Source organism: Mastigoproctus giganteus, chromosome 7 (assembly GCF_048544385.1).
Source record: "Mastigoproctus giganteus isolate SK-2022 chromosome 7, ASM4854438v1, whole genome shotgun sequence".
Lineage (NCBI taxonomy): Eukaryota > Metazoa > Arthropoda > Arachnida > Uropygi > Thelyphonidae > Mastigoproctus > Mastigoproctus giganteus.
The window spans coordinates 85,701,904-85,726,222 of record NC_143581.1 but is presented as its reverse complement, the minus strand read 5'-3'; the positions used below and the strand labels follow the sequence as shown (position 1 = coordinate 85,726,222).

Here is a 24,319-nt window from a genome sequence, read left to right as displayed (position 1 = left end):
AAAAAAAAAAAAGGTTGATAAACATTGTTTCTGTACTGTTTTCAAACACTGTTTGGAAAAGATAGGCAAAAAATTAAATACATGCATTCATTAAATTCTTTGATTTTTTAATTTAATGTATATGTAATAGTACATAAGAGAGGGACAAAATGATATTTTCAATCCTTTTAAGAATAGAAAAAAAATAATAATAATGCATGTGCATCTTAACTGTATTCCAAAATATATCTTTTCAGGTGCACAGTGCAACAAATACAAATCAGAAAGAAAAATATGAGGCAGATCTTAAGAAAGAAATTAAAAAACTCCAGGTATTTTTTTGAATTATTGTGTGAGATGTGTGTACTGTTTCTTTTAAGTTATTATTTAACCTGCTGGCAGTTGCAAGAAATCATAAGAAATATTTAACTTTGTGTTAGCACATATTCATCCTATTCAGTAGAGCCTTCTCATATTTTTAATATCAAATTGTGGCAAAAAGCTAACTTGGAAACTCTGTAGGCAAATACTGAATAAATCTAATAGGCTTTGATTAGAAGTAAGAGTAAATAGACAGAAAAAAAAAAAGGTTAAAAATATCAAACAGTTTAAAAAGGGTTCAATATTTTTAATGTTTGATGTTTCTACACAAAGCTGTAAAACATCTTCATAAAGTTTGAAAAAACAAACTTCACCATTGTTTTTCAACTGCTATTCCATGAACATTGCCTCAGTTTCTGCCAAAAATTAAACTTATCTACATTTTGATATTTTAATGCATTTTAAAATGAAATAAAAATATACTACTCAATATATCTGTATAATAATAACCAATTATTGTGATATAATTAATCTGAATTATTTTGTTTCTAGTATTGAAGACAACGGTTAGTAACCACTGAAAGTGAATGAAATAAAATTTTATACAGGTTTGGTGTTCTTACGATGTAATTAATATGAATTATTTTGTTTCTTTTCTTGAAAGCAAAAGCTTTTTTATGAATGATCATCTTTCCTTTTTGAAGACAACCAACAAATCAAAGGCAAATCTCTCACAGACAGGTGTTGACATCTTAGCTCACTGTTCCTGTTTAACACTACCAAGCATGAAACTTTAACTCATTTCATAAATGTTTAACCTCAAAAAGGAAAATTGATCTTTTCACAAGAAAACCTTATCCATCCTTGTCTTTCAGCTTGATGCTGGGCTGATCGTGTTTCTTGATATTGCCTCATCTCACCTACCTGCACACCACTTGTGTTTGAGGATTAAAATTTTTCATATATCCTTGGACTTAAAGTTGCCAGTGGGCTCTTTTCCTGACTTCTGCAATAGGGCCATATTCTATCCCTAAATTCTACCTCAGAATCAGTAGCTTTTTCATCCTGAATATCCTGGCAAACTTCTATAATCAAACCTTTGTTCAAGCTTATTTTCTTCCAGAATTGGCATATCTGCAGGATAGCTCCTAAGAATGCAAACTAACTATAGCTAAAACTATTAAAAGCAAAACCACAAGAGCTTAATAAAACTTTAGCCAAAATCTTGAAACCATTTTACAAGTAAATTTTTGCTTTTCTGGCAATCTCTCAGCACATTTTACTGAAACATGCCTTCAGCTTATTTTCTTCATTTGTGCAGCATGGAAGAAGGAAAATATTGTTTCCCCCCTTGACCTCCCCAATTCAGATGCTATTGATCCTCTGACACTTTTATGCTATCTTTTATGCACCTTGCAGTTCTAGTTCAGCTACTTTATGATTGCATCATAATATTCTTTAAAAAAAAAAACAAAAAAACAGTGTGCATTCAAAACCAACTTGAGCTTCTACCAAGGAGGAGCTTCTCTCTCTCTCTCTCTCTCTCTCTCTCTCTCTCTCTCTCTCTCTCTCTCTCTCTCTCTCTCTCTCTCTCTCTCTCCCCCCCTCCCCCCCCCTCCCCCTGTTCTTCTTGGTTGTATGATACCACTTTCTACGAAATAAACCAAACTCTTAACACTAACAAAATTACAATAGAATCTTATTAATATAAACTTGGTTTATCCAAAGTTCTGTTTATAAATTATAAAAAAAGCCCCTACTAAAGGATAACTTTTTGTACATAATACATTTATTACAAAGTTCACTGTTGTCCCACAAGATATAATGTTAATTTGTATGGTTAATATGAAGCTTGGTATAGTTCTAATTAATTAATGTTTAATATATTTCCAAAAAAAAAAAAAAAAAAAAAAATGCACAGCAGATGTCAATACAAAACTGAACTCACTTGTGATTGGAAAATTTTCCAAGCTAAGATTTTTCAAAATAGTTAACCAACTTCTTTCTGCTCGATTATGAGACCAGTAGATATTCCTTGGTTTGCAATCAAAATTATTCAGTCATGTTTGTTGAAAGTGGATAGAAGCATGGCTCCAGAAAAAAGAAAGGAACATTTTTGATGATTGTAGATTACTGCACAGCCTATTCTGCTGACAGACTAAAACTGAAGATTTTCAGTTTTCGTGTCTGTTTTTACTTTCTGATACCACTGCTTTTATGCAGCATTTAAATAATGCTTTTATGGATCAAAGCATTATTTACAACCTCAGGAGAGCATATAAAACCTGCCTGATAAGGTACTTGATCCTCGATGTAGTATTAGTATTGGCAACAAATGATGCAAGGAAGTAAGCTTATGCAACATGAGCCAAAAAATAATAATAATAACAAAGAATCAAAATTTAAAAAAAAATGATAAAAATACATTCCCACATCACCTATCCATGCCATGCAATAATTCGTTTAATTCCTCAGATTTATCCGAACTACCCGCTTCCATCACACTTATCGAAGTTTGTTCCTAACAATCAACTATCCAGTGGCTGAAATAAATTATGGTATATTAATCCTGCAACCATCCTTCCTCAATTTAAATTTATACCCCCCCCCCCTTTTATGTGTGTTGTCTAAGGAAGAGTAAGGATGTCATTTACATTAGCAACTTCAATTCATTAAATTAAGCATATTGCAGTGGCTAGTTCCAGATGCTGCAATTTGCAAAACTGAAGTCTTTCTTGTTCAGAAGCACTTTTGTGTCCCTGAATAATCTTATTTTCTTCTCTACTCTATGACTTCTCTCTTCCAGCAGATCCACATCCTTCCTAAAATAAGGCTTCCAGACTAGTATAGAGTACTCAAGATGTGTTATCATTAACCCCTGGCAAAATTCTCTTATATCATTAACAAAACTCCATGAACTGTCCTAGTAGCCCTTCTTTACCACTCAGAGAACTTCATGTCTGAACATGAAACAATTATCCCCAGGTCTTTATCATTCTCTAAAAGGAGGGAACACTTTGCAGCCAGAGTGGAATGTCTTAGATGCTATTTGTGATGATATTTCTTAGAACAATTTTGCACCAATGGCTTTGTGAAGTAATGGTCTTGTATTGCACTGGTGACTTTGGTGAGAATATCATCGAAAAATATAGTGTAGTAAATGAATATGATAGGAAGAACTGGGACTTTGAAGGAACATATGGTTATTGTTGAAGAATTTGGAGAGTTAGTTAAAGTGGATGATGATGATGATGCAACCACAGCTTCGTTAACACCAGAAGAGTTGCTTACCAGAAAGCAAAAGTTTTTGTTACCAGTGATGAAAGTGAAAGCTAAAATGTTTGTGCTGTACTTAAGAGTGCATGTAAGACAAGACATAATTTGTGTAAATTAAATTGGAATTTTTTTGAATTATTCAGTTTTAGTTAACTGGTTTTCATGTTTCCTTTAATATTAACACTGGGATTCTGCTTTTACTAGTTTGTTATTAATTATATGTTTTTCAGATATATTTTCAGTCATATTGTTCCTTTTTTCATGGCTTCTCTTATAAATAAAGGAAATTAAATTTATAAGATACTACCAGGAGAGACTGCTGATCAGATTGCTCAATCTGATCAGCATTCTCTCCTGGTAGTGTCTGTAAGATCAGATTGCTCAATCTGTTGTTACCTCTCAGTGTCATATTAATGACTTCTTGGATTATATTAAACCTTTCTGTTTGCATGTAAACCCATGAAGCCCTAGTATTTCCTATTTGTTTTTTTTTTTTTCCAACTTCCTCTTTACTACAAACCTGAATCCATTGAAAGGAAATTAACAACCCCACCCAACCTCACTCTAAATCATTAAATTTTTAGGTATACACTGATTTTAAACTGGACTTCTTAGTCCATTGTACAAAGCTCTGCTCTGCCTTTTAGCGAGTCGCCTTTTCTGCTCTGCCTTTTAGCACACAGTCGGCCCTTCCACCATGTTATGTTAGATGAACATGGAAAGTTTCTGGCCTACTATATATTTCATTATTTTAAAATAAATTAAATAAAATAGTATGCTAAATTACAAACATCTATATATGTGTAACCCAGTTTTGTAGGGTAATACCTTAAATTAGCATTAGCATTAGTAGATGCATATGATGCAAGAAAGAAAGCTTATGCAGCATCAGCCAAAAAAAAAAAAAAAAACCCAACAAACTTCCATTTCGCCCCTTCATTCGTTCGAAATACCTGTCCAGCTGAGCCTTAAATTTATTTAGGCTATCAACTTCCACAATAAGGGATGGAAGTCTGTTCCACCAACCAACTACCCGCTGGCTAAAAGCAAATTTCCACGCATCTATCCTATATCTGTCTTTCTTCAATCTGAATTTATGCCCTCTCAGGTGATTATTCTGAGCAAGAGGAAGAATCCCATCGGCATTGAGCATGCTCAAACCATTCAAGGCTTTATACACCTCTATCAGATCACCTTGCCGGTGCTTAGTCTCCAGACACTGTAATTTGCAAAACTTGAGCCTTTCTTCATAAGAGCAACCTTTGTTCCATTCACTAATCTTGTTGCCCTTCTCTGTACTCGTTCCAGCAGCTCTACATCCTCCTTGAAATGAGGCCTCCAGACCTGTATACAGTACTCAAGGTGTGGCCTGACCATTGCCTTATACAAGGGAATAATCACCTCCTTATCCCTGCTAGAAAAATTCCTGTATATCATTGACAAGACCCCATGAGCTACTCTTGCAGCCAGTCTGCACTGCTCAGAGAACTTCATATCTGCCTGCACAATAACCCCCAGGTCCTTTTCATTCTCTACCACTGTCAGTGTAGTACCACAGAGTTGATACGTTGCTCTGGGGTTGCTCTTTCCCATATGTAGTACTTTACATTTGTCAATGTTAAACTTCATTTTTCAAAACCTCAATGATCCCCACCTTTAAATATATCAACCATTTATTGATGGTACTATAAAATAGACAGTAATCACATACTGCCTCCAGTTATATCCTCATGAGTTTCTTACATCTTTCCTTTCAAAAAAAAGATATTTCATTACTACACAGCTTTCTCCTTTGCTTTGTGGACAAATGTTCATTGCTGTTTGTGACCTGATTTTTGAAAGTTTATCAGATTACTAAACATATCTTGTGAACAAGTTCATTGCAAAGAATTGAGCATAAAGATATCCTATGAACAAGTCCACTGAAAAGAATTGAATGTCATTGGTGATCATTGATATTATTATAATCCAGAGATAAACATTAGTCAGTGGATCATGAAGGATCTCCTTGCACACAGGAAATTTTGAAGGTATCACACCGTACGCACAAGTTGCACAGTGATAGAAAACCAAACCAAGCTGTGCATTTGCTATGCAATGCAGCTTGGCTTGTTCTAAAATTTGGCAGGTCAGCTAGAAATAGCAATTGGTATGCCTGTTCATGAAAAATTATTATCATTTTTTATTGAACAGCCCTTGCATTTACAAATGGTAAATCAAAATGCATAAACCTCAGAAGGTAAAGTAGGTCTTTATACACATATATTTTACAAAAGAATAATTTTGTTACCCAGAAAAATTATTTATTAAAAAATCTTGGAAATGATAATGAAGTGGCCCTGAAAGATTAGTTATAAAGAGAGATTTTTATCCAGAGATTTTTAAAACTTTCACAGAGATAATGGGTCAAAAACTTTGCTTGAATGATGTCATGAGTTATTTCTGTTTGACAGAATGATTTTAAAGTGGAGGAGGGGGACCAGTCAGTACGACCCTCCTATACTTGATTTGTAAAAAAAAAACAAAAAAAAACACACCCCCTTTTTTTGTACAGATAAAAGATGTTGCTAGTACTTTTTTTCTCCCGACTGCAAGAAAGATGGCTTGAAATTTGAATTGCTTTCTTTAGTAGTTACTTATCCTTAGAAATTATCAATTATCTGATGTGTTCAGTAAGGTGGAATACTGCTATTAGCTGCTTTAGGGCCAGATTAACCCAAGCTTTCTATAGCCTACATAAGCCTAAGTTAGTGTAAATCACTTAACAAAAAGAAATAAGTGGAATTCTTTTATTATTTACATTTTGTAATGTTTTTTGTCTTTTGGATATCTTAGAAACCTCATTCCTACTTCTGCTTTCTGGCTACTAGTTCACACTAGTTACATTTCAATAATCTTTTACTAATATGTCCATTTTTTTCCTTCATTTTTATCCCTCATTATGTTAAAATGGAAGAGGATTGTTCTGTATGTTGACAAAAACTTCAGCTCGTTAAACAAACCAAGGAAGAAAGCAAACTTTATCGTTTTCCATTTTCAAAGAATATGTATATATTATATACATGTGGTATGGTGAGGAAAAGGAGAAGAGATGGTGAACAGAGCAAATACTTGATGGATGAGAACCTAATAACTAAGGACAAAGAGATAAGAGGAACATGGGAGAAGTATTTTAAAAATCTGTTGAACATGCAGGACAGCCAGCAAAAGGGACAAAGGCAGGTTGATCATAAAAGAGGGGATGAAAGCAAAGATGGGGGGAGAGTGAGCAGATAGCCTTGACTTGGAACGATGTAGTGCAGGCATGGAAATACATCAAGACAGATAAGTCTGCTGGTATGGATGAGATAAATGGAGAAATGCTGAAGGCTACAGGCGATGCAGGGATAGTGTGGACATACAGACTGTTCCGTAAGATCTGGGATGAGAGACAGGTGCCGAAGGACTGGTGGAAAGAAGATTTGATCATCTCGTTGTTCAAGAAGGGTAACAGGAAATGGTGTTCCAATTATAGAGGCATCACACTGACATCACATGTGAGTAAGCTGTATGAGAGAGTGGAAGATAAGAGGAGCAATTGCAAATAGGATAGCCGAGGAACAGTACAGCTTTAGGCTTGGCAGATCAACGGTGGATCTAATTTTCTGCAACTGATGGAAAAGTGTTATGAACACAAAGAATTATGGATGGCATTTTTAGATTTAAAGAAAGCGTTTGATGCAGTAAAGAGAAAGTGTGGGAAGTTTTGAGAAACTTGGGGATAGAGGAACATCTTGTGGAGAGAATTGAGAATATGTGCACCAATACAGTGAGCAAAGTAAGAACAGTGGTGGGGTTGATGGAGAACTTCGAAATAACATCAGGTTTGACGCAAGGAGGTGTCCTGTCACCACTACTGTTCATAGCTGTCATGAATGATGTGCAATGTAGAGTGGTGGAACAACTTGGACAGGTCCAGATGAAAGTCATGCTCTTCACAGATGACCTCTACATATGGGGAGAAAGCAGGGAACAAGTGCAACGGCAAGTTGATGTATGGGCTAGTATGGCCAATGAATTTGGACCAGTTTTCAGTCAGGAGAAGAGTGAAATAATGGCTCTAAAGAGGAGTGGCGAGCTTGACGGATACATTACGATGGAAGGGAAACAGCTAAAAATGGTTAACAACTTCAAGTATCTAAGAAGCACCGTTACAAAGACTGGAGTTAATAGACAAAGAAATAAGTAGAAGGATACAAGTGGGTGGGAATTTCTATAGGCGGACAAGAGATTTGATCTGTAACAGGAACATACCACTGAAGTGTAAGAAGGCTATATATCAGGCCTATTACATACCATTTCTGACATATGCATCTGAAACTTGGACTGTGAGGAAAAAGGATGAAAGCAGAATTCAGGGGCAGAAATGAGATTTGTGAGGAGCATAGCCGGAAAGACAAGATGCGACAAAATCAGGAATGATGTGATTTGGGAGAGAATTCAGATTGAAAAACTCTCCAAAATAGGATTGAAAGGTCCCGTCTGATACGGTTTGGACATGTCAAGAGGATGAATGAGAGGTGTTTGCCAAGAAGAATGTTTGGCTTACAGGGACAAATTAAGGGATAAAAGATCAAGGGAGAGACCAAGAATGAGATGGCAGGACTAATAAAGACCAATGCCATTAAGAGAGGAGGAAATTGCAGTGAAATCAATGGAGAGAAGTACATGGACAGGGCATGGTGGCAAGGCTTCATACATCGACCCATGGAATAGAGGAACGATGATAGATCATGATGATGAGATATATATTAAATTTTATTTAGACCTTCTTACACTGTTAGTATACATTTATTTATTTGGGGTTTTGATTTTCAAGCAAAATTTATTATCTAACCATCCTTTGATAATCAGGAGTCTGCTGTAGTACAGGAAAACCATTGATGTATTGAATTAAACTATCAAATTTGAAATATGAATGGAAGCAATTATTAGCATTAGCAAAAGCATATGATGCAAGAAAGCAAGCTTATACAGTATCAGCCAAAAAAAAAAAAAAAACCTTTCCATTTCATCCATCCATTCGCTCCAAACGTTTGTCCACTTCTTCCTTGAATTTATTTAAGCCATTGACTTCCACAACAACAGATGGAAGTTTGTTCCAGTAATCAACTACCTGCTGGCTAAAGGCAAATTTCTACACATCTATTTGACAGCTGTCTTTCCTTGATTTGAGTTTATGCCCCCTCAGGTTTCTAATCTGAACAAGAGGAAGAATCCCATCAGCATTGAGCCTGCACAATCCATTCAAGGCCTTATACACCTCGATCAGATCACCTTGCATGTACCTAGTATCCAAATGCTGCAATTTACAGAAAAGCCTTTCTTTGTAAAAGCACCCCTTCTCCTCTCCAGTCTTGTTGCCCTTCTCTGTACTCATTCTAGCAACTCTACATCCTTCCTAAAATGCGGCTTCCATCTTTCCTAAAATGCAACTTTCCTCCTGCTAGCAAAATTCCTGTATTTCATTGACAAGACCCCATGACCTGCTGTGGCAGCCTGTCTGCACTGACCAGAAAACTTAATATTTGACTGAACAATTACCTCAGAGGTCTTTTTCATTCTCCACTACCCTGAGTGTAGTACCCAGTTGGTACATTTCTCTGGGTTACTACTACCCATATCCAGTATTTTGCATTTGTCAATGTTAAACTTCAGTTGCTACTTCTCAGCCCATCTGCCCAACTTTTCTACATCCTGTTGCAGTAGCATACTGTCATTAACAACCCTGCCAACCTTTGTATCATCTTCAAATTTGGACATTAAGCCTGATATACCTTCATCAATATTATTGATAAATATACAAAACAACACTTGGCCCAGCACCGAAGACTTCCCTAATAACATTAGTCCATGAAGAGCAGTGTCCATTGATTACCACTCTGTCTTCTCTCACTCAACCATCCTTTTATCTATTATTGTAGCAACTTGCCCTTAATGCCATACTGCTCCAATTTGTACATCAGTCTTCCATGGTCAACAATATCAAAAATTTCCCAAAATCAAAGTATATGATATCAAAATTATTTTTTACATCCAGTTCCTTTGTGGCCACATCATAGTGTCCTAACAAATTGGTCAGACAAGACTTCCCTTTAACAAACCTATGCTGTGTCTGAATTGTTACTGCAGTCTTGTCTAAATGATTCTGCAATCCTTTATCCAGTGAATCCATTATTTTCCCTAGAACAGAAAATATTCTGAACCAGTTATTCTTTGCTGTATCATTCATTTGGATTTATGGGAATTCCCTGGATTTTTCTTTTCTATGATTGAGATGCTCTACCTGCAGTTAATTTTATTTTTGTTTAAGTAATTAAGTAATTTTCAGTTTTAAAATTTTTTTATTTTTAAAGATGTTGATTAGCATAATGATATAATTTATCTCAGTGAAGCTAAATGAATGAGTCGGTGTCAGTATGGATTTGTAAAGTTTTAAAAAGGTTTCTTGAATCTTATGTAGATATTGAATTTTATGTTGTGTTTATAAACAGGAAATATTACTGAATCCATATTCTGTATCAACCAGTATGGATTTGTAAATTCACCTCTTTAGTACATTAAGAAACTTAATTTGAAACACTTGGAATGCAGTACAAAAGCTTTAATTTTCAGAGAGAAACATTACATCTTTCAAATAACAAAAAAAAAAAAAACTTTTAAAAAGAAACTTGTTTACAAAAAAAAAAAAAAACTTGTGATTTCTCATATGAAAATATTGTGAAGCTAATGCATTATTTTTGATAGAATTCGGTTTGGAAATTTTAGGAGATTTAGAATCGGAGTTGAACAACCCATTCAGTGATTCTGATAGATTCTTATGAAGTATATGGTTTTCTCAATATCTACTGCACCATTGAAAACTTGTTTTTATATATATAACAACAGACATTCAAAATATGGGTAAAGTCTGTACTTAGTTGTCACATGTTGGTGTTTGTATAACATAAATAAAAGCAAGATACCCTGTTAAAAATAATTTCCTAGTTCTTGGTTGCAGCCTACTTGGCTTACTTTACAAGGACTTATTGGTAGGTCTCTGTACATGCAGTTTCATTGTATCAAGGTATGTTGCAGTAAATATGTCTTTTGTATACATTTAATTTTTCTTCTGAAGAGATAGAGACATTTGCAATTACTTAATGCTATAGTGTCACTCTGTTTTCATTTTTTTAATGTGATGATTCAGATATTATTCACAATGACCATGTATTACAGTAAAATTTTTCAAATTCTGAATTGCATATTTAGAGCTAGTTTTTGAATTGTTATGAATTAGCTATTTTGTGTTTTATTTCCGTTTTCTATGTAGAAACGTTAAAATATGTATAATAAAAATTCTTTAAAATCTATAACTTATTTGAAATTTGATTAATGGAATTAAAATTTTGATGTACATTCAGTATCCTTGTAATTATCATTATAATTAAGAGACATAAGTTTTACTATCTTATTTATTTATAAAAATGATTTGCTCATTTAAACCTTGATTTCTTACCAGTTGGAAAAATCAGAATATTTATGAAAAATTAAATATATCTGGCTTGAACAGAACATGTTTCATTTTTAAAGTTAGCATGTTATAATTTTGATATGGAATTTATATATTGAATTATCCATTGAACTGCTTATTTTTTTGTGGATTGTTTAGATTTTGTTTAAATTCTTCACTTTAGAAGTAATGCAGTGTCACTGAAAATGTTTTCAGAGGTTACGAGACCAAATCAAAACTTGGTTGGCATCGAGTGAAATCAAGGACAAGAGAACGTTACAGGAAAACAGAAAGTTGATTGAAACAGTAAGATTTCAGCTTTTTTTTTTTTATTGCCTCGAACTGTTGTCTTTCATTTTATGCTCTCTGCAAATAAGCATTTTATGAAATCAGCCAAAATCCTTTGCCTAATTTCATCTGTTAGTGGATGTAACCAAATTCTAAAATGGAATCATTCAAATCATTTCTAAGCTATTTCTTTTAAGCTCCACTTTAAATCTTTGCATTTAACAAAGGAAATTCTTTACATGTTGCATTCTCTTGGCTGTAAGGAATATTAATTCACAGCAGTATTAATCCATGTAATTTATTTATTTACATGTATCCCTGCTCTAAAATAATTACATTTATTATTAATATAATCTTCTACATCTATATGGGACATAACTATATTATTAATTTAGCTAGGAGGCGGTCCATTTCATTCTGTAAAGAAAAGTGGATGTTTGAGATGTTGGTTCCCAGACTTCAGGGTATACCATTGAATTTTTAAAAATTATTTCTGATAAATTTCTTTGTTTTTTGGTGTTGCTCTATCCACTAAAACATATTATTGTCATGCAATATAGAGAGCATAAAATTGTTTTTAACTTATTAGCTGTTAAGTAAAATGTCAGTAGTTGTTTGGATATCAGATGTCCACATAACTGTTGATGTTACAAAATTTGTATTTGTTCATCTTACTCATGTAATCCTTTAGTTTTTATAGTTAGTTGCACCGTGGCAAATTTCTTGTGATTTTCATCTATCCTGCAACCAACCCCTACCAATTTAAATTTCTATCCCCTTCCTTACATGTATTAGTTTGTCTTGTTTTTGTGTCCCTGAATAATTTTAATTCTCTACTTTTCACTCATTTTATTAGATCCATATCCTTCTTACAATGAGGCTTCTAGCCTGTTTGCAGCCTTCAAGATGCAGCTTAATTGTTACCTTATATGACAAGATAATTACCTTCTTGCCCCTCTGGCAAAATTCTTATATATATCATTGACAGAATACCATGAACTGTCTTCTTAGCATATACATTCTGCTGAAAGAACTTCATGTCATACTGTACAATTACCCCTAGGTCTTTTTCATTTTCTATTATCTTGAGTATGGTATACAACCCATTTGGTTTGTTGTTCTGGAATTACTTCTACCCAAATGCTGTGCCTTGTATTTTATCAATGCTAAATCAAAACTGCCAATTTTTCAGCCCATCTTTCTTATTCATCGACACCTTGTTTGAATAGCAAACTTGATTTCTGTCATTAACCAACCTTTGTTTCATCAATAAAATTAAACATCAAATTTGATGTGCAGTAAACATTGAAAACATTGTGGTAATTGAACATGCTGGTCAAGCAAGATTTTCCTTTAAAATTGTGTATTTTGATTAATTTTGGCAAGGTGATCTTGTAATGCATCTTTGATTTATGATCTTCTGTGCCACCAAAGTTAAATTAAATAAATTCTGTAGTTACTCATCTGATCTTTAATCCCCCCCCCACCCTGCCATTTGCATATTGGTGAGATGATTGTACTTTCTAAAGGAGATCATCCCCTCAGTATAATGATAACCACATAGTTTACCTAATTTATGTAATTTAAGAAGTTTTGGCACATTTCTTTGAAACCCCTTTCAGTACAATTATGAAAATATGATCATTACCCTAGGGCAGTGGTTCCCAAACTGTGTGCCACGGCTCCCCAGTGCGCCACAGCAAAGTCACTGGGGTGCCACAGGATATTTTAAATTTTTGAGGATGTCGTTTGAGTTGTTCACAGTTTCAACATTACTTTAGTTGTTTGGACCTAACTACTTAATAAACTGAACTGTTAGATATTTATTTTGGCCTACGTGTGAAAAAAATTACTAAGACACTAAGGGTGCCATGAACTGAGAAAGTTTGGGAACCTCTGCCCTAGGGCATTATCCACATTAAGGCTAGTTTTTTTTTTTTTTTTTTTTTTGTTACTCTTCTTTAATATGAATATCACATATCCTATAGTGCTCAGATATATTAGCCTGGTATCCTCAAAAGGGATTTCAGCTGTGAAGATTATTGCACAATCGAAATATGCAGCTTATCACTGTCATCTGATGGATTATCTAATTGGGCTGTTTCCATTGAGCAAAGGTCCTATCCAGTTTTTTATGCTTTTTTTCCCTTTGTATTTACATATGATAAAACTCCTTCCCATTCTTGGCTCCCTTGGTTAATGCTTTCACTTACTCACTTTGTCTACTGAATTGCTTCTGTGGTTTTGTTACAAATCAACTTATAATATTGTACAAATCTGAGCTGCTTAGTAATTATTCATTTAAAATACAAATCTCAAATTGAAGGGGATTTCTCTGAATCTATCAATGCCAAGGAAGAAAATCGTTTATCTTCCATGTTTGCATTCTCCTTATGTGGTCTCCTTAATGGAATGAATTTACTAGTGGCATCGATTATATTAAAAAAAAAAAAAAGTCTTGAAAGTAGCCCATAGCTGAACTGTACTTTTTCTCTTATATATTTCATCCCTTTGGATTGAATTCAAGAATCACTTTAGTTCACAATAATTCTTCTTTCTTTAAACTATCATTCTTGCCTCACCCTTGACTACTGGAATCTTTATATCCTATCTGTCCACAGCCTCTGTTAAAAAATACATAAAAAAAAAAATAAGTTCTGGTTTATATTCTGACAGGACCACTAAGATCAGAGAAGTTTACAATCATTTGGACAACAAATACAGTTGTTAAACATATTTAGCAATCTTGTGCTTGAACTGTGGCACATTTTCACTACTACTCTGTTATACTTGACCACTCAGCTATGCTAGCCAATGATAGTTTGTCTAATCTTTCCTTAAATTTATTCAAATTACCCACTTCCACAACACCAGGTGGAACTTCATTCCAACACAAATATTTGAACTTCTATTTTGCAACCATCTTTTTCAGTTTTAATGTTTCCTTGTGTGTCATCCAAGAAACAAAATGTCACCAGTGTTTAGTTTACTCAGTCCCTTCGATACTCCAGTCAGGTTTCTTCTTAGGTGCCTAGTTTTCAGGCACCTGCAAGGAGAATTAGAACCTACTCCTTTTCTTGGTCAGAGAACCTATTCTTGTGTTCCCCACTAATCATATTGCTGTTCTCACCCTTCCAACAGATCCACATTCTTCCTAAAATGAGATTTATGAAGAACATGGAGCTGTTTAGTTTCCAGAATGATGTGCAATATTTAAGAAGTGGCCTAACCATTGCCTCGTGCAGTGGGTAATTTACTTCCTTGTGCCTAATGCCAAAATTCCTGTACATCATTGACAGTACCCTAAGACAAACTGCAGGTTGTCTATACTGCTCAGAGAATTTCGTGTCTGGCTATACAATTACCCTGTGCCTTTTCTGTCTCACCTTGAACGTGGTTACCACTCAACTGATATGTTATATTGTGATTACTGATACACAGTACTTTGCATTTATCAATGAAGAAGAACTCTTTATTGCATACAGATGTTAATCTTGATTCCTATCATTAACCACTCTGTCAGCCTATCATCTGCAGAGTTAGCCAGTAAGCTTGATATGTCCTCATCAGTATTATTGATAATTATTAAAAATAGTATGGGGGCCACTCGGCAAACTCTGAGGGACTACACTAATAACATCAGTCCAAGGAGAGCAGTGGCCACTAGTAATCAACCATGTCTTCTGTCATTCAACCATTCCTTAATCCACAGATGTAACCGGCCCCTAATGCCACACTGCCCTAATTTGTTTAGCAGGCTTTCATATGAAACAGTGTCAGAAGCTTTACCATAATTTAAATCCACAATGCCAAAATTATTTTACTTCATTATAGTAGTTAACCAGATTGATCAGGCAAGATCTCCCCTTAACAACTCCATGCTGTTTATGGTTGCTGTATAACTGCATTCTTGTCAAGGTGATCCTGCATTACTTAATTAATGATTTACTCCACTATCCTGGAACAGGAGTCAAGTTTACACATAATTACTCACTTAATTCTTTGGTCCCACCTTTGTCATCAGGAGAGAGACTTTTGCACATATCCAATTTGTAGAACCTCCCTATGAATCCAGTGATGTTATCCTAATTATGGCTTAAGGTTTGCATTACCTTTTTTTGCTGTTTCTTTTAATATAATTAGATGGATTCTGTCAGTACCAGTAGCTTTATTTGCTTTTAGCTTCAACAATTTCTCTTTTACTTTCCTCTCAGTTATTACGATAATTTATCTCCTCATTTGAATTAATTGTACCTCTGATATCTCCATCTTTAAATACTTCTTCACATGTGAATGTAGATGCAAAGTATTTATTCAATTGATTAGCCAACCTGAACAGAATCATCAATATTTATGCCAGTCATATCTAGTTGACCAATGTGGCTCATCTGAAGAATACCCAAAGAATACTTTATACTTCTCTTTGCATTCTTAGCCAAGGTAGTATTAGTACTGGCAAATGATGAAAGCAAGCAAGGTTATATAGCATCAGCCAAAAAAAAAAAAAAAAAAAAACCAAGCAACTATATACTTCACTCATCCATACCTTCCAAGAATTTGTCTAGTTCTTATTTGAATTTATTTAAACTACCCACTTCCACAACAATAAATGGAAGCCTGTTCCAACAATCAACCATCTGCTGGCTGAAGATAAACTTCTACACATCTATCCTGCAACCATCCTTCCTAAACTTTAATTTGTGTCCCCTCATGGGTGTAGTCTCAGAATGCGATTTCTTCCTCAGTTCATTCAAGGGCATGGTTAGGCCACATCTCGAGTACTGTATACAGGTCTAGAGGCCTCAATTTAGGAAAGATGCAGATTGCTGGAATGGGTAGCCTTAAACACCTCAGTCAGAACTTCCCACAGTATCTAATCTCCAGATTCTGCAATTTGCAGAACTAAAGCCTTTCTTTTTTTTTTTTTTTTTTTTTTTTTTGTAAGTGCTCCCCTTTGTTCTCTTCATCAATTTGGTCGTTGCCCTTTTCTGCACCTGTTCCAGCAGATCTACGTGACTACCTAAAGTGAGGCCTCTAGACCTGTATACAGTACTCAAGATGCTGCCCAACCATGGACTTGTATGAAGGGAGAATCACCTCCTTATCCCCGCTAGCAAAGTTTCTCTATATCATTGACAAAACCCCATGAACTGTCCTGGCACCCTGTCTGCATTGCTCAAGAGAATTTCATATCTCACTGCACAATACCCCAGGTCATTTTCATTTTTCAATAACCTGAGTGAAGTACCACACAGTTGATAAGTTACTCTAGGATTACCCACATACAGTACCTTAAATTTGTCAGTGTTAAACTTCAACTGCCATTTCTCAGACATCTGCCTAATTTTTCTCGGTCATGTTGCAGTAGCATACTGTTGATTACCCACCCTCCCAACCTTTGTGTCATCTGCAAATTTATGCATTAAGCTTGATATACCTTCATCAATATCATTAATGAAGCCATTTCAATTGCTCCATTAATGACATTAATTGAAAGCAACAATGGGCCCAGCACTGAACCCTAGGGGACTCCACTAATAACATTAGTCCATGAAGAGCAGTGTCCATTGGTAACCACTCTGTCTTCTTTTGCTCAACCATCTCATTTTATCCATAGCAGTAACTTGTCCACATTGCTCCAGTTTGTATAGCAGTCTTTTATGTGCAACAGTATCAAAAGCCTATCTGAAATTCAAGTACAATAGAGCATCGGTTATCCAGTATAATTTGAAAGTCTCATCTTTCTTTTTTATTAACGGTAATACAGTAAGCGCTGGGTATAGTGATCACGTTTCAAATTGAATTTTGATTCTAATCAGCAAAAAATCAAGTTTACTACCTGAATAAACCGAAAACTGCAAATTGTTTTTATTGTTTTATGGTTCTAACCTTCAGAATTCTGTGACCTTTAGAAATTTGCTTTAGAAAAATATCACAGATTACTGGGTTTTCTCGGAAACCACGAGTGACTTTCAGATTAGTTTAGCTCCAGAGTCGGTAAGAATAATATCAGCCTGAAACTCTGCAATTTATTATTTTTCTCAGTTTTTTACAGTGAAATGTGAATGAAAAGAAAACATGTAGTTTTAACATTGCAACAAAAAACGGAAATTATTAATAGAATTAGAAAAGGTGAAAATTTAGGAAATCCCTCCAGAGATTGGGGGCTTCAACAATTTATGACATCAAGAAGATTTCCAATGCTATAACAGAATTTGTGTCAATTATGGATAGTGGAGGGGGATCTAGCAGGAAAAAGACTATGTTGAAACCTGGAAGTGCACTTAATTTGTGGTTTCTTCAGAAGTCAAGTTTAGGTGAACCAGTGTCTGGCTCAATGTTGTGTGAAAAAAAAGCATTGGATTTTAATTGAAAATTAAGAGGTAATGAAGGTTTTAAGGTAAGCACAGGTTGGCTGAAAAACTTTAAACTGAGACATGGTATATGTGAACTGGATATTCAAAGCAAGAAATTTTTCTGCAGACGAACAAATTACGAGAACAAAAATGTTTATGTTTATGAGGTGGGCTTATTATGGAAAGCATTACCAATATAAAAAAAAAAAAAAACCCCTAGCTACTAAAACAGAAATGCCCATACCAGGTTTTAAGATGAGAGAAGAGTGAGTTACAATTGCTAAGAGTGTGCAAATGCTACTGAGATGCACAGGTTGTCCATACTCGTTATCGGTAAGTCGAAAAAACCGAGAGCATTTAAGAATCTTTCTATTTTCCTGTTTTGTATAAAAATCATAAAAATGCCTGGATGGATGTTTCTGTTTTCCGAGATTGGTTTATAATTTTTTTAAAATTTAATTAATCATAATTATTTAATTTAATTGTAAGGTAAGATTAAATTTATTTAATCTTACCTTACGTTCAATTATCTGGAAAAATTGGCTATCCGGAAGAGGTCTGAAATCAATTATTCCGGATAATTGACACTCTACTGTATATGATATCAAAATTATTTTTTCCATCCAGTTCCTTGGTCACTGCATAATAGTATCCAAATAGATTAGTTAGACAAGACCACCCCTTAACAGTCCGTGCTCTGACTGCTGTATAATTATATTCCTGTCTTGATGGTTCTGCATAACTTCTTTAAACAATGGTATCATTTTCTGTGGAACAGACGTTAAGCTCCAGTTCATAGGGACCTCGCCTGAATGCAAGGATGCTCTCATAATTATGACTAAGGATTTGTTGTCTCCTTTAATATCATTGGATAGATTCCATCCACCCCAGGCACCTTTTTATGTTGAGCTGTAACAATTTCTCTTCCACTTTTCTTTCAGATATAACAATCATTTAGATCTCCATTAGAGTTGGATAAAGAATTCCTCATGTGTGAATGTAGATGTAAAATAACTATTCAATTTCTCAGCAACTCCCCAATTACTTCTCATAATCTGTCTATCCCCTTTAGTGACTGGATTGCAGACTACCTTGTACTTGCAATAGGTTTCTGTGTTTTCTGATAATTTATAATCATCCCATGCATTTTTCTTTTCTGCCACTAGTCACAGTTCCTAAATCCATGTAAGTTCCCAAAGCTTGAACAACATCTTGTAGTCTGTATAAAGAGCTTAGTAGCAAATATGATTACAACCTTGAATGCTTCCCATTTTGTAGTTGGTAACATCAGTTGGTTTCACTAAAACAACAACTTAAAACCCCTAAAATCATTGTAATCATCTTTATGAAACAGAATCCCTTCCATTTAGTAATTATCTTTAAGTTAATCCAACCAAAATTATGATCACTATCACCTATGATTCCTTTATTTGCAGATTCTTAATACATGAAGAAGCATTGATATTCAGATCAAGAATATTGCTTTTTCTTTGTTTGTTTCTCTAATATGCTGTTGCAAAAAACAGTCATCCAGTACATCCAGAAATGCTCCACTATTGTGAGTGACCAGCCTACAAATTTCAGTCAATATCTGTACACACAATTCTATTTGTGTATATAGTCATTCATTATACTCATCACAGTCATTTGACCTGTAATATATTGCTTTCTTTTTTTATTTATATGTTTTCTCAGTTCTTATGTCACGCTAAACCGATTGAATATTACACTGGAGACCAGTATCAGCTAGGTATACTTAGATTCTGTTTTCTTCTTTATCAAGAGCATAACTCATTCCCCTCCCCCTCCTCCTTCTGTACTTCTCTGTGTAGTTTGTACTTATTGTTCTGTGCCTCTATATCTGTTACTATAACATATACATTTGATGACCACTATTTCAGATTTTTGTACTATACTGTCTGAGTATTAGTATACAAATATATGTATATATATATATATATATATATATAGTAATATATTGAAAATGTATAGAAGCTGTTACTACTGAATCTACGGTATGCACGAGAAATTAATAAGATAAATATAAAGAACTAAACGAAATGAATATGAAATGAGGAAAAATCAAAACAACATAAAACAAGATAAAATCAAATAAAATTTCTTTATTTTTCATCCTTACTTCAATTTTTCTGTTCTTTTCGTGCCTCTAAGGTCATCCATGATCTGTGTGCTCTACATATAATGCATTTTTATTGCATACCTTACCAGCCCTACCTTTGCTGCTAAATTCAAAATCATTTCATTCCACGTTTCCAAGCAATACAGGCCATGTTGGAAACAGAGGCCTACATTATTGCCTTCTTTCACATAATTTCAATGGATGACCGCTGATGAAGACATTGAAATTGTTATATAGTGATATGTTATCTTATTTCATTTTATTTTATTCCTATTTTATTTGATTTTTATTATTTTTTATTTTATTTCATTTTATGTTTTGATTTTATCTCATTTCATATTTGTTTCTTTTAGTTTTTTATATTTATTTTATTATTTTCTCGGGTATACTGTAGATTCAATAGTAACAGCCTTCTTCCCACTTTCAGTATATTAATATTTATACATTATGGTCATAGGGTTCATTTTCCTATTCAGTGTCCCTGGTCCATAACACTAATTTGATTTCTTTTTCATTCCACGCTGTTTCCCGTCATGGTTTATTTTCTTATAGTTATTATTATATATATGTGGACTGTGTTTATTTTTTTGTTTTGTAATTTCTAATATTGCATATTGCAACACATGTTTATTTAGCTACAATATGGGTTGAAGCGCACCACCCTTTGAATAATAAAGTCTAACAACTGGATTAAGCTTTGTTGCTGACATCATCACAAAGAGGTGATCATTGTCTTTCTTTAGTGGCTCTCAGTTAGTGGCCTTTATGCTGATTGTACATGTGCAGATTTTTAGTTTTATGTTGGTATAAGTGTTTTTTATCAATAATGATTAGCAAGTGTTGTGTTCTTAGATGTCGAGGTAATTACAACAAAAGGAATGAGGTACACATTTATAAATTTTATAATAACTGAAATTTTTAAGAAAAATCGATATCAGCAAATTCACAGATGAGATTTTTTTTCCCCTTCAAGAATTCAGCTGTAAGTTCCACATGTTTCATCATTCTTAATTATTTAAGTGGTTCTCTTGTATTTTTATAATGATTACTTAAATATTTTTAATATAGAATCATAAATGAAATATAATTTATTCGGTAATATTGTAGATCAGGGGTGGCTTACCAGTCGATCACGGCTTTAATTTCGGTCGATCACCACAAATTTTAAATATATATAAAAATAGATTAGTCAAAATTTAAATATTATTATGTGATCCACTTCATATGCTAATTACAAATCCCTTGAACTACGTAACTACTCTTTTTGCCGTGCAGCCGCTAGGCTTGTCTAATGAAAATTCATGCAGTTACATGATGGAGAGCATAGTGTATGTGTCAAATTATTATATAGCTTACTTAATATTAATAACTGGACAGTACTTATATGTTAATTTAATAACCTTTTGATTTAAAATTCCTACTACAAAAAAGAGCAAAATGTATCATTTTCATCAAGAGTGGGAACTAGAATACTTTTTTTTTGTAATGATAAAAGAAAAATGCTGTTGTTTGATTTGCATGCTTCTGTGGCTATACCCCAAAAAAAAAAAAAGGAAATTTAGAAAGGCACTTCAATGCACTGATTAGTAGTATTTTTGCATATAAATACAGTTTATCAATTTTTGGCAATGGCTAAGTATCTCAAGGGAAAAAAATCTGATCATTTTGCAAATATGCAAGATCATTTGCAGAAATATCCTGTTTTTGAATTTAATAGTGAGAAATATATTTCCGAAATTGAGAAAGTTGTGGATGATTTTGAAACCAGATTCAGTGATTTTAAAACAATTGAAGACATTGTTCAATATATTTCTTATCCATTTAATGGATAAGAAATATATTGAACAATGCCGAGAAATATATTGAACAATTTAATGTCGACTTAGATATGAAACAAATTTCAAAATAGTCGCTGAGATTTTTAAAATGGAGAAAATATTACTTGAAAATGAAATTATATTATATTGTGAAATGATCGATATCTTCCTAAAAGCCAGATCATCAGAAGAAGACTTTTGAAAATATGTTTGCTGAGAAAAGTAACCAAATGTAAAAAAAAAATGCAGTGAACATTTAAATTCCTGTTTTGGTTCCACCTATCTATGTGAATTGGCCTTTTCTTATTTGAAACAAAGATGAAGAATTGCTCTTCTCTTACGGACTTGCCTATGGAAGATTTTTACAGTTGGCCTTATCACGGTATATCCCCGCTTTTGAAAGCTTGTCAGATGATATGAAGACAAACTTTGCATAAATTAAAAATTTAAATATGTGTGAATTTAAAATAAGAATTCTGAATTGTATTTAATTTTAAAATTTATAAACAACATTTTTCAATATGTATTGATTAACATTTTTAACCATGTGCAATGAAATTCTTGAGATATTAGATTGCAGCACATTTTGAAGAAAAAAGTAGATCGCATCACAAATTAAGTTGGCCACCCCTCTTCTGGTTAATGCAGATTTTCATTTATGAAAAATGATGACTTATACAGTATTTTTTTAGTAATGAGAAACTTATTTTCCATACTTTAATTCTTCTTCTTAGTATTCGTTCAGTACTAAATGAAAAATTTAAATGTAGTCTCTTTTTGAAACAGATATTTTAGAAATAAAGCCAGAAAAGCATTTGTCACTGATTAATGAATTTCAGACCAACACTATTTCTGAAGAAACAGTATACATTTTCAGATTTTAAAATGCTAAATGGCTAAAAAGAAATGCAGGTGGTTAAAAAAAAAAAATAAACTAAAAGAGAATATTAAAATTAAGAATTTTGATTATTTTTCAAATTACTGAAGCTGAAATTTTGAATATTCAGATAAATTAATAACAGAAAGTAAAACCCAATATTATAAGCAAACCTTTAGCCATAATTATGAGAGGTACCCATGGACTGGAGATGTGCAAATGTGATCATAATCCACAGAGGGGGATCAAAGGGAGACACAGGTAATTACAGACCTGTTAGTTTAACTTCTATTCCAGGGAAATTAATGGAAGCACTGGTTAAAGATGCATTGCAGGACCATCTAGACAAGACTTCAGTTATAGCTGGGACACAGCATGGGTTTGTTAAGGGGAAGTCTCGTCTGACCAATTTGTTTGGATACTATGATGTAGTCACAAAGGAACTGAATGCAAAGAATAATTTTGATGTCAAATATTTGGACCTTAGAAAGGCTTTTGATACTGTTGCACATGGAAGACTGCTGCACAAATTGGAGCAGTGTGGCATTGGAGGCAAATTGCTGCTATGGATAAAGGGATGGTTGAGTGGGAGAAGACAGAGTGGTAATCAATGGACACTGCTCTTTGTGGACTAATGTTATTAGTGGAGTCCCCTAGGGTTCAGTGTTGTTTTCTGTATTCATTGATGATGGTATATCAGGCTTAATGTCCAAGTTTGCAGACGATACAAAGGTCGGCAGGGTTGTTAATGACAGTATGCTGCTGCAACAGGACCTAGAAAAGCTGAGCAGATAGGCTGAGAGGTGGCAACTGAAGTTTAACATTGACAGATGTAAAGTACTGCATATGAGAAGCAGTAACCCCAGTGTAATGTATCAACTGTGCAGTACTACGCTGACAAAGTAAGCGCAAAGTGTGTTAGTTGTCTGACGGCACCAGGTGTCCCCCCCCCATCTCTGCATTGTGTACTCTGTTTGTGTAGCACAGAACTCTGTGAAAGCCAGAGATTTAAAAAGTGTGTGGGGAGTGGACGGATGTGTAGTGTTGTGTACCGTTGTTCTTCTGATCATTTAGCCGTTGGGACCCACTGTTACTGCATTTGGCCCCAGGGAGGCAGGTCAGGTACCAATTAGATTTTGTTTACTCTGGCAGGCCCTGCCACCTAGTTTCTGAAGATTTCAGTGGCAAGGCCTATGTGAAAAAAAAAAGAGGGGATTAATGCTAGAATATAAAAGGCTGAGAGAGAGAGAGGTTTATGTATGGGCAGTTTAAATTTGGATGTTATTTAATTGATAAATTGTGTGGGGTGTACACTGAGAGTTAGACAGAGTGGGGGGGATTGAAGGCTGGTGGGAAATACAGAGGTATGGGGATGATAGAGAAGGCGACCCCAGAAAGTCAGTGAGTCAGGCCCATGCCTCACCAGGCATAAGGAGGGGGTGGCATGCTGGGAGACAGGAACCTGTCTCCCAGCACGCAGTTGCAAATATCAGCCCGATGGAGCTTGGATGAAGGAAGTGAATTTCAGTTCGGTTGAGCTTTGATGAGGTTGGCGGTGGATGCTGCTGGAGAGGGGTGCCCAAAATCTGTCTCAAGTTATTGATCTTGGTGGTTTAAAAGGCTCCTTTTGAAGGTACTACACTGACAGTGGTAGATAGTGAAAAGGACCTGGGTTAATTGTGCAAGCAGATATGAAGTTTTCTGAGCAGTGCGGAGTCTACAAGAGTAGCTCAT

General features: G+C 34.3%; 1 protein-coding gene across 3 annotated transcripts in view; it reads left to right on the top strand.

Moving 5' to 3' along the window:
* The window catches only part of LOC150083041 (CCR4-NOT transcription complex subunit 3-like), a 592,625-nt gene that overhangs the window by 127,518 nt on the left and 440,788 nt on the right, over positions 1–24,319 (top strand). For all 3 annotated transcript variants that reach the window (XM_090377751.1, XM_090377752.1, XM_090377750.1), the window contains exons 3-4: positions 237–311; positions 11,324–11,413. In XM_090377751.1, coding sequence (XP_090233877.1) covers positions 237–311; positions 11,324–11,413 — 165 coding nt within the window. The remainder of the gene's footprint in view (positions 1–236; positions 312–11,323; positions 11,414–24,319) is intronic.